At 39.1% G+C, this 13,444-nt stretch overlaps 1 protein-coding gene and 2 non-coding genes across 3 annotated transcripts; 1 reads left to right on the forward strand and 2 right to left on the reverse strand.

The window, feature by feature from the left end:
• Positions 1 to 253: 253 nt before the first annotated feature.
• On the reverse strand, positions 254 to 13,443 carry LOC146461688 (uncharacterized). Its single transcript, XM_085086635.1, has 7 exons — positions 12,393 to 13,443; positions 8,493 to 8,753; positions 7,055 to 7,249; positions 4,142 to 4,312; positions 3,936 to 3,983; positions 2,461 to 2,587; positions 254 to 1,002 (listed from the first exon to the last, which is right to left on the reverse strand). Exons 1-7 carry the CDS (start codon positions 12,826 to 12,828, stop codon positions 777 to 779), a joined length of 1,464 nt encoding a protein of 487 aa, XP_084942761.1. The 5' UTR covers positions 12,829 to 13,443; the 3' UTR covers positions 254 to 776.
• On the forward strand, positions 2,702 to 2,773 carry Trnac-gca (transfer RNA cysteine (anticodon GCA)). Its single transcript has one exon. It is a non-coding gene; the product is annotated as a tRNA-Cys (tRNA).
• Trnac-gca (transfer RNA cysteine (anticodon GCA)) lies at positions 5,054 to 5,125 on the reverse strand. The gene has a single exon. It is a non-coding gene; the product is annotated as a tRNA-Cys (tRNA).
• Position 13,444: the final 1 nt, after the last annotated feature.

Below are 13,444 nucleotides of genomic sequence, written 5' to 3' on the forward strand. Positions count from 1 at the left end.
ATTTCATTGGCAAATATGTTTCTCGATGTCATAATCATGACTTCACTGATCAACGGCTAAGAAAACCAAAAACATGGTGGGCAGTGAATTTGTTTCAATGTGATTGACTTGATCTCTCTACGTAACAGCTTTAATGAAACTCTTTCAGCATTTTTATTACGATCAGATCGGTAAGAAATGTTCAATCTTGCTTCGTGGAGAAACTTCAAAGCGATAATTATCTCATTTCTTTCTTTTTTTTTTTTGGTAACATTCGTTGTAAGACATGTTCGATGGAAATATGACCGTGTTCGTCGAATGTTACAACTTTTACCTCTCACTTGTGGAACAGAAACTGATTTGCCGCCAAATGTTTTAACAGATTTTCACAGACGATAGATGGAATTTTCCATTGATATGTAGAAGAGCCTGTGAATACGAGTCACTTTTGCGATTTATTTCTCTGAAATTGGGCTAAATCGCATGTTGCAATAAGTGCTAAAAGTAGATATACGCTCAGATTTATTACAGTAATTTTAAAGCTTATCATTGTAAAGTTCACGATCTCGCCAGTGGGTTTCGAGCACAGCTCGGGGTGCGAAAAGTTCGAATCACAAAATTTTAAGAAAATTTAAATTTCTTCGTTCGTATTTCAAATTTGTTACCAACTTGCCACGAGAAGTTGATGGAAGAGTTATCAGCGAAATCTATCTTTTAGATAAAAATTGAATATGAGGTTCTTAGGGAGAGTCGCCCTTAAAAGGGTAAAATGCACCTACCCCACCCTGCGAAGAAACTTATAGTACTGGTATTAGTCTGCATTGAGGAGGATTCGTCTTAAAATTGTGTATCTGCTGTATAAAGTTCGCAGGCGTGCTCGTTGATGTTGGGTCCACAGCAAAATCCATCAGGTACGAGGTGGAGTCTATAATATCATCATATTCTTGGATGGAGGCAAAAATGTAATACTCTGAATCGGCTTTAACGTTCATGGAACAACCAAACATGTCGGTGATGGTAAAGCTGTAAAATACACAGACGAGAGGTTGCGTTAATGCATAATCGCTTGCGTCAGTCACTTGCGTAAGTGGGGTGAAGAGAACTACAGAGACTACTCTGAACTTCGCTGCTACAGCGAAACAACATGCAGGGAGACCACCTTATGACATTCACATAGGATAGGTTTTTAGAGCAGAACACTAATTCAGTATTTAGAGGAAATTAAGTGCAAAGTTATAGTATAGACTGCAAGAAAGATCATTTGCCTTGTAATTCTCCCAACTCTCCTAAGTGGACACTCAGCCATGGCCCCTGACACATACTAACACTGCATTTTTAACCTCCCATAAGTGAACACACCTACAAAACGCACATTCATGATCAGTCATAGTCCCAGCCACATACAAACACTTCATTTTTAACCTCCCATAAGTGAACACCCCTACAAAGTTGACACTTAGTCATGGTCCCAGGCACATATACAAACTCTACAATTTTAAACTCTCATAACTGGACACCTCTACAAAATGGGCACTCAGTCATGATCCGACCCACATACAAACACCATAATTTTAACCCCTCACAAGTGGACACCTCTCTTAAGCAGACAATTAGTCATGGTCCCAGAACAGTTTTGGTGGATACCTCTCTTAATTTGCTTAATTCGTGTGTACCTTTATAAAGCTGTTACAGATTATAGTGCTGTTTGAAGCTGCTTTGTTCCATTATAGCCATGGAAAACTTTCAAATACATCAGGCCTGTAGCCAGACCAAAATTTATAACAAATAGTAGTAAACAGGAAGATTCAAGAACTCAAGGTATGGTATACAATGCAAGAAAAAAGCAAAAAAATAACAAAAACAAAAACAGGACAAAGCAATGTACCTTTCTTTGAGTGAATTAATTTTTTTACCATACCTTTCAAGTATAGTAGCACAGATATTCAGAAAGCTTAAAGAATCCTCCAAACTCAGTTACTCGCCTTATACCGCTTCCAGATCGAACTTTGCAGAAAACACCAATTTATTCCATTCAATTTGGCACGAAGAAACAACCACCATGGCTGATAATAACCACAATCTTTCTTTACCTATTTAAAATACGATCAACGCAGATTCTTGAAAATCTATGCCAATTAATTAATTAAATAGGCCATTTTCGAGTTGCTGTGAAACTCATTATGAAAGCGAGGCTAAGTGCAAAGTTTTTATTATGAAACTTAGTTTCATTCATATGCAAACAAAACTAATATTCATATGAAAAGCTTTTGCACTTAGCCTCGCTTTCATAATGAGGTTCACAGCAACTCGGAAATGGCCTATTTCAAATATTTTGAATATGTACATATTGAACTTAGAAATTTTCAACAACATAACTGCCTCAAATGTCTCTTTACAAGCTAGGGGCCTAAACTACAAAACCAGCTTGTTTTTGAATTCAGTGATAGCAACATCCACATTAACAGCAAAATGTTTTCTTACTCGTGCTTGACGGAGATTTGTTCTCCTTTGACAATAAACTCCGGCCCGTCTTGCTTGAAGATTTCTAAAACCTCAACGACGATCTCCAAATCGATCTCAAATAACACGGTAGTTTTGACTTTAGCAACTGGAAGATTGGGATAAAAACGTTATTTCAGATACACGTTAAGACACCCATGTTAATTACTAATAGTAATAGACTTACGCATGCTAAGAAATTTTATTCTGCTTTCTCGTGAAGGGGGGCATAGCTCAGTGGTAGAGCATTCGACTGCAGATCGAGAGGTCACTGGTTCAAACCCGGTTGCCCCCTAACATCGTCTTCTTTTTGTTGCCATACCTATTAGGGTATTTTTTAAAAATATTGAAGATACAGAGACAATACAAGTTAAAAAAAAGAAAACGAAGAAAAAGAACATTTTTACTGACACTCAGTTTGCTTGATGGCATTTTGTTAAATTGGCGATTACGCCACCTTTTGCATTTTCGTTTCCTCTGATCCGTGCATAATATCCAGGCCTTTTCGTCATCGTGAGGAAAAAATGTGTCTTTGCGAACATGTGTGTAAACGTGCGAACACAGCGTTGCGAGTACAAGAATAATCTAGTACGTTTGTCTTGCGTGCAAAGAACACTTTGCAAAAAGCTACCGGTGACTAAAAAACGAGCAATGACCTAGTGCCACCCATTTTTAGTGTAACTTCTAATAGCCAAAAATATATTTGTAGCGATGGAAACATTAAAATGATGTTTCAGTTTTGTTAACAATTGCCCTACCAGTGCTGAGAAATTACAATTAATTATTTTTGGCCGCGGATGGCTTGGATGAGAGTGGATTGGCACTTGAAAAAATTGGCCAACTTTTTCAAATTTGTCCTGTGCATTTTAGAGAAATCGCTAAAACTGATTATAATTTGTTATTTCTCGCAGAAATCACTTCATAATTTCTTTGTCAGTCAGTTGAGTAGTTTTGACCACAATACAAGAAATCACCGTGGTAGTGCCCCTTTAAAATTCGGCAAGTTGCTTTTTACCTGTGCGAACAAAGAAATTAGCGAAACTTCTCAAAAATGATGTTCCAAAAAGGGTTAGGTATTTTATCTTCGTATGTCTTTCTCTTGATCTGATAGAAGTTTAGTACTTACCTTGTAGAGATAAATGAAGATTCAGTTGTTATCAAAAACACGATTTAGGAAAATCCGACCATTCTAGAAAAATCCAAACATATGGGCGTTTGCAAAATTTTCGCGAGCAAGATCAATGGAACGCCCTTTGAATTTTACCAGGCGTTCAAGTAGAAGCCAAATGTTGCGTGCACATAAAAAAAAATGAAGGAACCATTCAATATCACTAATTGTTGGACCTAACAGTTTTTGAACATTTAGAAGTTACATGAAATCCTGTTTGTAAACGCTGCATTGATGCGTCCATACATTTATTTGAGCAATCGGACCCAGAGGAATAAAACCATCATACCTAGGTTGCTTTTACAAAATAGCTCCATAATATTGAATTCTGTGCTTTCTGTAAAAAAGATAGAAAATATCCACGTTAGACGATAATACGGACAAACAACCATAACATTTAAGTTCGTTTTCAAGTAGTTCTAGGCTGGCAGAAAATTTTTTCTAATAAGCGCCTGCAACTACACGCTACATGTGGTTTAATATTTTCGTTTTTACCTTGATCAGTAGACCTGATTGTTGCCTGGAAACCAGTTGCAACCCTGTTTGTAGGGATACCCGAGTCCAAAATAATCATCATGCACGTGGTGTTACAACGGGACACGAAAGAGCCTGGGGATACCCTGGAACCACAGTACCGCCTCCATGGATGACGATGATGATCACACTCTGACGGAAAAAAAATTTGCATGTAATTAGAATCTTGATATAGTCTCAAGCATGCGCAGTCAATATTGGAGTAGTCACGCAGAGTGCACTAATGTTAAGCACGAAGTCACTAGACGTGAGAGATGAAAGATGCACAATGATCCCATAAAGCTGGGAGGTCTTTTTGCCTGCCTCCATCCATATTTATATATCCTGGGTACCAGACGAGTTTATGCGAGAAACACCTCTGATGCTGAGTGGCCGAATTAACGAAGTTCACCTAAGATAAGCTGAATCTTGTAGGATACATTGTATCCAAAATGGCTTCATAGTGAAGGATTGTATTTCATAGCAAGATACGGTTCTGGGAGACTGACACTGATTTATCACTCGGCCTAGAATGTTTGCAACCATTTTCTTCTTATTACTCCTTTTTTATGAACTGGCAGAAAATAGAAGCGAGCCAGGTGGATGAAAGCAAGAGTATGTTCACCTGCTTACTTGTTCCACTCCCCCCTCAATGCGCTCACGCTCGCAAATCTCCTGCACAGTTTTTCGTTGAAGATTGAATCAATAAATTGTGAAAGCAGTAGATTGGCAATAAATTGCAAACTTTTTAGTTTAGTTCAGTTTAGTTTGCTCGAGAAAATAGAAGGGTCATAAAGAGGTTAGATCAACATTTCTCAAGCTTTTGCCTTGAGAATAATTGAAAGACGTTTCCAAAAAGGTGTCCCAAAAAAATTTTATAAAATAGGAAATTTGAGGGGGCAACCGGGTTTGAACCAGTGACCTCTCGATCTGCAGTCGAATGCTCTACCACTGAGCTATGCCCCCCTTACGCGAATAAAAGTAAACTTTATCACTAGTTATGTTCTATTCAAAGTAATAATCAAGTCTAAAGTCTAATAAGTGACTTTCTATTTTGTTAATGATTTGTGAAACAACAAGAATGCCAGTTAGTGTTACGGAGAAGACTATTGTTGGTCGCTGTAACAGCTAGTTGTCGTCGTTCAAGGGCTGAGACATTGAGCTACGCGTAGCAAACTAGAGGCAGCGTAAGCACAATATAAAATTGTTGTGGAGAGTAGTCATGTTTATTTCATGGTACTTCAAGTTCACAAATTTTCTAACTTTTTTCTCTCGGACATAAGACTTCAAACAAAGTCAATTTCCGACGTCTTATGCTAATGAACGGATAGTCACAAAACAAATAAACAAAAAAGGTTGTAAATCCTAGGGTCAAAACTTAAAAGCCACTTTATAATGGATGCTTCATTGGTTCCGACATATAAAATTTTGGAAAAGTCTTGTCGTCCCTGTCAGAAATTTGAACGCCTATTTTCTTCTGAAAAAATATTACATCGGCAGAGTAAACAGGTCCGCAATATGTGCACACTCTATTGCGAAGTTGGGAAGTTATTCGAGCAAAATTATGTCAGCTGATAAACAAACTAAGCATTTTCATAACGAAAACTTCTACCAAATACCAAAGGCTACAGTAAATCAGTTAGAAGATAATTTAAGTACCGATTTATCGACTTAATGCAATGGCATGTTCCAATTAACACGTTACAATTTGTCGGCCGATTTCTTTTTCGTTTGGTGTAGCGTGGGGTGTAATGGGCCTGATTCAAAATATTGCAGCAATGCCACAGGGCCGACTTTGGACTGCTCACTCTTTTTCTTTTCAATCAAATTGGGAGAAATCGGCCGATTAATCGATAGTTGTAAATTAGTCTACAGAGATAAGCTACTTGCAAATCCTTTGTGAAACACGTCTTACACTTTTTTGATCTGGCGAACTTATTTTTTATTACTCAAATATTTCCTTCTTTTTTGTTAAGTATAATAAGTATAATTTTAACAGTTTAAAGTGCCCCTAACCTTTCAATTTGTTTTCTTGTGGTAGATTTCCATATCTTTCAAGAATTCATTTTCGAAAAAAAATTTGAGAAATATTGAATCCTTTTTATTAAACGAGCGCTAAAAGTTACTGAAATTTTTAAATTTTTGCGCCCTTTAAGCCCCGCTGGACAAATTTTTCTCTCGTGGGCTCATTAGGTCGAGCCAATGAGAAGCGTCCGATATTTGTCACTTTCTTAGCTGTGACGTAAGAAAAGGACACCAGAAGGATTCAGAAGGAATCTTATGCATGCAGATTCCTTTTTCTACATTTCGAGAGTTGCTGCATCCAAAAACTACACATTTTTCAACCATTTTCTCTGTTTACAATTGAAGCATTACCGTGAATCTTCGGATATTTTTGCACGATGTCCTTTTCTTACGACACGCGCCATATTTGGCCGAGTGGGGGACTAATGCAAACGATAGGTGAAAATATCGACAAGACTGCCTTCACTTCTAGCGCTCGTAAAAAAAAAAAAGGATTCAATATTTCACAAAATTTTTTTCGAAAATGAGTTCTTGAAAGATATGGAAATCTACCAAAAGAAAACAAATTGAAGGGTTAGGGGCACTTTAAGTATATCGTAAGTATCATTTTGCAAGACTTTAGTTTCAGAAAACAAGGCTAATAATAGTGGGTTGTAAATATTTGAATGGAAAGAAGGAAAAGTTAGTATTGTAAGGAATGTGGCCGGTATTGTAAGTACTGTAGTATTGTAAGTAATGTCGTATTGTAAGTACTGTGGTTTTCAAGTAATGTAGTAATGCAAGTACTGTACTGTAGTATTGCAAGTAAATAAATGATTAAAAAAATTAATCTTACGACGTTGCGAAGCAGTTTTAATATAGTTGTCTTACCATTTATAATATGCAGTTTGTCAAACGTGCGTAGGTCAAAATCAATGAAGTGAAACTTCAGCTTCTTCCCTTGTGGTGGACACACTCGCCATGAACATGACCTGGCCTTGCGGTAAGGCCAGGGATATCCTGGACTATTGATGGTCACTGTTATGTTGTCATGTATAACAACAAAACGACCACACGCTAAAGGCACTGGCAAATGAAAGAAACGAAAAATTACTGAGAGGTTTTCAATTGAGTAAGCAGTTTCTTGGGAGACTACACTTATTAATGCAGAAAATGTTTTATTTTCTACCATCTTGGGGGACTGGAAAGTAAGATTTGTGATCGTTTCTTTCAGTGGACTTCAGTCGAATTTAAGTCATGCAATGCTAATTTTTTTGTCTATCATTGTAAAGTTCGACTATTCATAAGAAATTTTTTTCAAGCGCCAACTATTTTCAAAACAAACAAACAAACAATAGACACTTTACTAACAATAGACCCACGGACTTTTTGACTAACAAAAGACGAATCGAAACGCACCAATCACTTTTTACAGTCTTCACAGCCAATAACATCACGGCTTACTTACAAACGACCAATAACATCTGGGCTTCGTTGACCAATCAGGTTAACAACCACAGACGTATACACCACCTACTGACGTTCCACAATTCACTTGACTCTGAAGATGACTTCCGCTCGGGTTGTCGAAACGTCAGTCAAAGTCACCACAAACAGTCCTTCTCAGGACTACACTCACCCGGATGATCATAATTTACGTACTTATGACATGACTCCTGGGTTCAAACCATTTACAATATTTTCAAAAGTAGCAAAAATACAAACGCATGCGTAAGGAATACGATACACGCATGCGTATTTTGAGTTGTTGTCCAATATGGTGGAAATGCCACGCTTCACTTGCTTGCACATGCGTTACGTTATCGATGTTCACGACAAATGCAGACTCAAGCACAAGAGAAGAGAAAATTTTCCGTTTCTTGCGTCGACACTTGCTCCTGCGTCTGCAATTACGTCAAGGTAGTTTATACACGTGCTCGCTTGCGCCTACGTTTGCATTGTGATAGTTAACACGTGTGTTCGAATGAGCTTGCTTCTTCGTTTGCGTTTTGTTAGTTCACGGCTGTGTTCGCTCGCGTTTGAAACCGGCATGTGATCCGGCACTTGCGTTTATGTTTGCGTTATGCTAGTGTACACGTGTGTTCGGTTGAACTTGTTTCTGCGTTCTCGTTTACGTTATGGAAGTTCACACGTGGGAACGCTTGCTTGTGCGTTTGCGTTTACGTTATAGTAGTTCACACGTGTATTCGGTTGTGACTGCGTAGCACGTTTAAACCAGCCGTGTCGGAAACTGGGCCTTACGCCAGAAAGTAAAATTTTTCATCCAATAGTGAAAGGGCCACATCTACCCATTTTAGTTCCTACTTACGAATTTGCACGTATGTCTCAGAAATAGCTTCTCCAGCAGGATTTTTGACAATGCAGGTATATCTTCCAGTATCATACAAGGTAGCATCAGTGATTTTCAGCATATTCCCTTCTTGTTTATCTGAGGAGACCGGCTGTCCTCCTCTGTACCAGTTTGCTATTAATGGGGAGGAACCAGTGGAGCTGCAGTAAACAACAGCATTACGTCCTTCCTGTACGCGGTATACAGACTCAAAAGTGGAGTTTTCTATCCTTGGTGGCTCTGTGAAAATAAATCAATTTTTTTTAAAAAAATATTTTTTTCTTTATTGCAATCAATACTTCTTACTAACCGAGTTCTCGGTCTGTACCGTCAGTTACGGACTGAGTTTTTTCCGGCGCGCGCCTCGCGCTTGGGCATAAATGGACGGGAAAAAAACTAGGATCCGAAACTTACAGTACGGACCTAGAAAACGAGGTTAGTAAGATATTTATTATACCTCTGAAGTTAATCGGCCGCGCGGGTAACGGAAACTTTCAAACTTAGCAGGCCGTGCAGTAAAATACGGCCCGGAAAATTGACCAATCACACCATGCGTTCTAACTGAGATATATAATAAAAGCTAATGTCGCATCAGACAAACACAACGTGTTGGAATGCACGTTATTTCATTTTAAAGGCGCCAACATTTAATTCTTAGCTGATCAATTGTTGCGTCACAAATCTTCAAAGAACCTTTTAATCTTTTAAGGAAGAATTTGAATGCACCTTCGCGAACCTTCGACACAATGAAATATCCATCGTTTTTTTTTTTAAATTTGTGTCCCCGTCCAATGACCTTAACTACTTTTGAGTAAATGAAGCTTCCCCAGTTATAAAGCCTTGAAAAACTGAACTAGGAAGAATTGTAACAAACCGCAAAACAGTCGCTGTTTTCTCTTATCCCGGAGGTACAAAAGAATTTACATACCGAGAACGGAAACCCTTCCCACTTTTACAGAGCATTTTGTGCCAAAAAGGACCGCGTGGACTTCGAGTACAATTGGCATTTTGAGGAATTTTTGCAATTTAAGCAATTTCTTGTCTACCGTTTTCTGACACGCAACCTGTTAACCCTTTAATTAAGAGGTCTTGGGTGGTCAGAATACACACAAATAAATGTTACTCACGAAACAGTTCAGACAAGATGCTTAAAACTGTAAACATTTCTGAGACTCGCCGTAGTTCCACTGGTTCGTTTACGTTTTGTCGGAAATTCTTCGAGATCAATTCAATACTGACTTAAGGTTCCGGATTAGGGTGATCCGGTGAATTCAGTCCACGGCGCTAAAAGATTGACTTCGTTTATGGCCAATAATCCTTTGGTGTAAGGGCGTGAGGGCAGAAATTTGTTGTTTCAAAATCCTGGATATATTTTATCGGATTTGAAAATCACATAATCCTACACAAATCGGATGATGGTTTTAATTTGAACGTCTGATAATGTAGAAAATTTGACAGTAACACAAAACTTGGCATTCATGAGTGCGCGACGCAGAAAACAAGCCCAAACACAAGCCTAAATGAGATGGGGTGGGTGGTGGTGTGGGAGTCTCAAATATAAAGGGTGGGGTGGAAGGGGGCGTGCTTTTCCACAATAGTTGTAAAGAATCAAAATTCGGTTAAAGTGCCACTTACGTTGGAGTTTCAAAATAATAAATTACCTGAGCCTAGCTCAGCGGTAACTGACGGTGCTTTTTGACTGAACCTTCCACAGCTGTAGAGAATTGAACCTGTTCAGTGCAACTGACTTCGGTGTCTCCCGGAGGTTAAAACTTCCAGGAGGTTTCCCCCTGTATTAAGGTATTCACTACTCCAATCGTGGTTATAAGAACCGCTTTGGTCTCCAATGAGAGTTTTTTTTCCTGCTGGGTGCAAGGGAAAAGATTTTTGCCTTTTTAACTGAAAGAGGTAGGAAAGATTTCATGGACTGAATCTGAAATAAAAGACGAAAAATCCTTCTGTGTGATTGGTCTCAAATTGAGTTGTGCTCTGCACCTTTACCAAGCATTTGTGTATCTAGGGAAATCCAACCACCCCGTTTTTTTTTCTGTTAAAGAAACCAGGAGCCCAGGGTAATGGGCTCCTGAAGAAACTCATGCAGGCGCACAGCGCCGCACGGTTCTTTATAAATCTGGGTTCCCACTTGTTAAGATCGGCCTCGTTAAAGGCTTTGTACAACAACAACTGTCACATTCCCCGCACAGTCCTTGGTTAATTTTCAACGTCAATAAAAAATGTAGGGAGTTGAAGCCACCGGTGAAAATCTTGCCAAACTTTTTAGCGCTGTCTTCTTGATGTGGGCAAGCGAGAATTCAACCTCAAAACTAGAATTTATAAATTAGGAAATCGTCAAAAATACTTCCGCTAAAACAAAAGAAGTTAAATTTCTAAAAGCAGAGGATGTTTTTTGAGGTTTGGCAATGTTGACCTGGAAATCAGCGGTGAGCAGAATTATTGTTGAAACTGAAGATACCGGAGCTGAGCTTTACCGTGTTCCGCCGGATTATTTTTAGAAATTTATTGGATAAAGATTAGTCCTCCAATTCATAACTGAGTTATTCTATTTAATGGAGAATACGAAGACATTCTGATTTTAGGAATCAGATTAAATGTCGCGTTTACTCGACTCTTTTGGACTCGCATTCTACTCCATTTGCTCGCGTTTGAACCAAATTTGGGCGCGTTTTGTTGTTGTAAAAAAACAATTACGCGTCAAAAAATTGCGTCATTACATTGTCAAAATTGTCGTGGATCAACTTTGACTACAGAGTCGAGTACGACTACGAGTTCTCACCAGTAGGAAAAGAGTGTGCGTGCGTGAACCAGAGTCATTTTGGCGGGAAAACGAGATTGCCGTCGTCATTTTACTACGTGTTTTTGTGAGAACGGCGTAGTGGCGAAAACAAGCTCTCGAAACGTAGGTGATCTTGTCTTTTTTGGAACCATGAAAGGACTTAGGTATTATTATTATTTAAAACAACTGCGTCAAGTTTGTCGCTTACAAAGAGTAAAATGAAGCTTCCTGTGATGTCTCCCTTCTTTTAATAGCACTTCGCTATCATCAAAGGAGACAGACGCATACATAAACTGACGTCAATTTGTTAATTTGAACCGAACTCACATGAAAGGACGAATAGAGTGTTCTACGCACGATACCCTTGTCGACGACCACTAGGGTTCCTTAACATATGAGCCCCCTCCCCCTCCCCCCGGATTTTAAAGTAAATACGGCATTCACGCAAGCACAAACGGGAACGCAAACACAACAAAATTCTTACTTCCTTATCTAAACGTTTTTTGTTCATTCGTTTTCTGCCGAGGACATATCTTGCTCTTACAGTACACATGTTTACATTTACTGTCTCGTGTGTGAGCGAGCTTTAGCGTTGACCTATTCAATGATTGGATCACGCTACTTATCTGCAGTGACATGAAATCGAGTCGCGACTAACTTCCGGCCACAGAAAAAAATGCGATCAATGTGGCGCGTCGAGCGCGGAAAAAAAAAAGAAAGAAAAATACACCCGCTAAGAAAATTCCTATATTCATAAATACATAAACATTTTCTCGGCGCTATGTAAACTAAACCAGTTCAGCTACCAATGGGATATAGTGGTACAGAAAAAGATTATTTCATGTCTGGGTTACATGGTTTCATGAATCGTGGAGAATTGAACTGCGGACGCGGCTTGTATAAAAACTACCTTTCTAGTAGGAAACGAGGCTAGGAGAACAATTTTCCCTACGACTTTTCGTTTGTGTTGAAGCGAAGCTCAGAAAAACTCCGGTTTTTCCGAATATCGTGATTTTTACATTGATAATTCAGGTAGAGGCGTTTCTCTTGGAGAATTTTGGAAAGTTAAGTTATCTTAATCTTACCACAGTGCTGCCGTAATGACTCCTGCCCCGGGCAATAACCTCTGCGAACAGCTGCGACAAGTTCGTCTGTAACACGAAGAGCAGCCACGGGGAATCCGTCATATCTCGCCGTGAAGTCCTCATTCATAAAGAACACGTAGTCATAACCTTCGAATACATATGTCAAACACAGCTCTTGAATCCCGAATGATCCAAAACATATCTCTTGGGGAATCTCAAACGGCGACTTGAATACCTGCTGGATTTTGACACAAGCGTGGAAAATCTGTCCTGTTGGGTCGTCTGTTGTTATGGTGGTGTGAACTAACCCTTGAAAAACAATCGGCGCCAAGACTGTACGCTCAGTTGGGTTATAATGCACAGTGCCTAGAAATTCTGAGCATGGAAATACAACAGGGGACAGCAAGGCAGTGATAAGAGTGAAGATAAAATACATTTCACCAGGCTCTCCTAAGCCTCAGCCAGCCGGATGAAGTATGTCACGCTTAGAGATGTAACGGATAGATAAATACCCACTGACAAATTATGAAAAATGTCATTCATAGCTGTTGTAAGCGGCCGGTCATGGGGATAATCTTTCATTCTAAACCTTGTTTTGACAGCTTTATTAAAATATAGTCAAAATCTTTCGCCGGCGGTTTTTAAGACCCCTTTGCATGCAAAACAAAATTAACTTCAAAACATCACGAATCTAAAGCAAGTTAATGTAACTGCATGCAGCCCCGAAGCAGTGAATATTAACAAGTTTTACTGTTTCGAATGTTTCATTACTTTTTGCGGTTAGAATCAATTTGCGACGTTTCCGTCGAAATGACAATGGCCGGTTCTTCTTGCCATGAGGCGATCTCAGCGAAGCTGAATTCTACAAGGATTCCGCATTGTACAGCACTGAGCCCAAAGCTGCGCCCAGCCAAACGTGTTTATTTTCTTTACAATGACTCACGCAATTCAACGGCTGTTTATGTAACCTGTACCCCACCCACTCGTGACCAGTGAATATATGTGCCAATGTGGGAAATATGAGATAAGTATTAAAAGGGGATCTTCTCTAC

Source organism: Pavona decussata, unplaced genomic scaffold (assembly GCF_977016875.1).
Source record: "Pavona decussata unplaced genomic scaffold, jaPavDecu1.1 SCAFFOLD_195, whole genome shotgun sequence".
Classification (NCBI taxonomy): domain Eukaryota; kingdom Metazoa; phylum Cnidaria; class Anthozoa; order Scleractinia; family Agariciidae; genus Pavona; species Pavona decussata.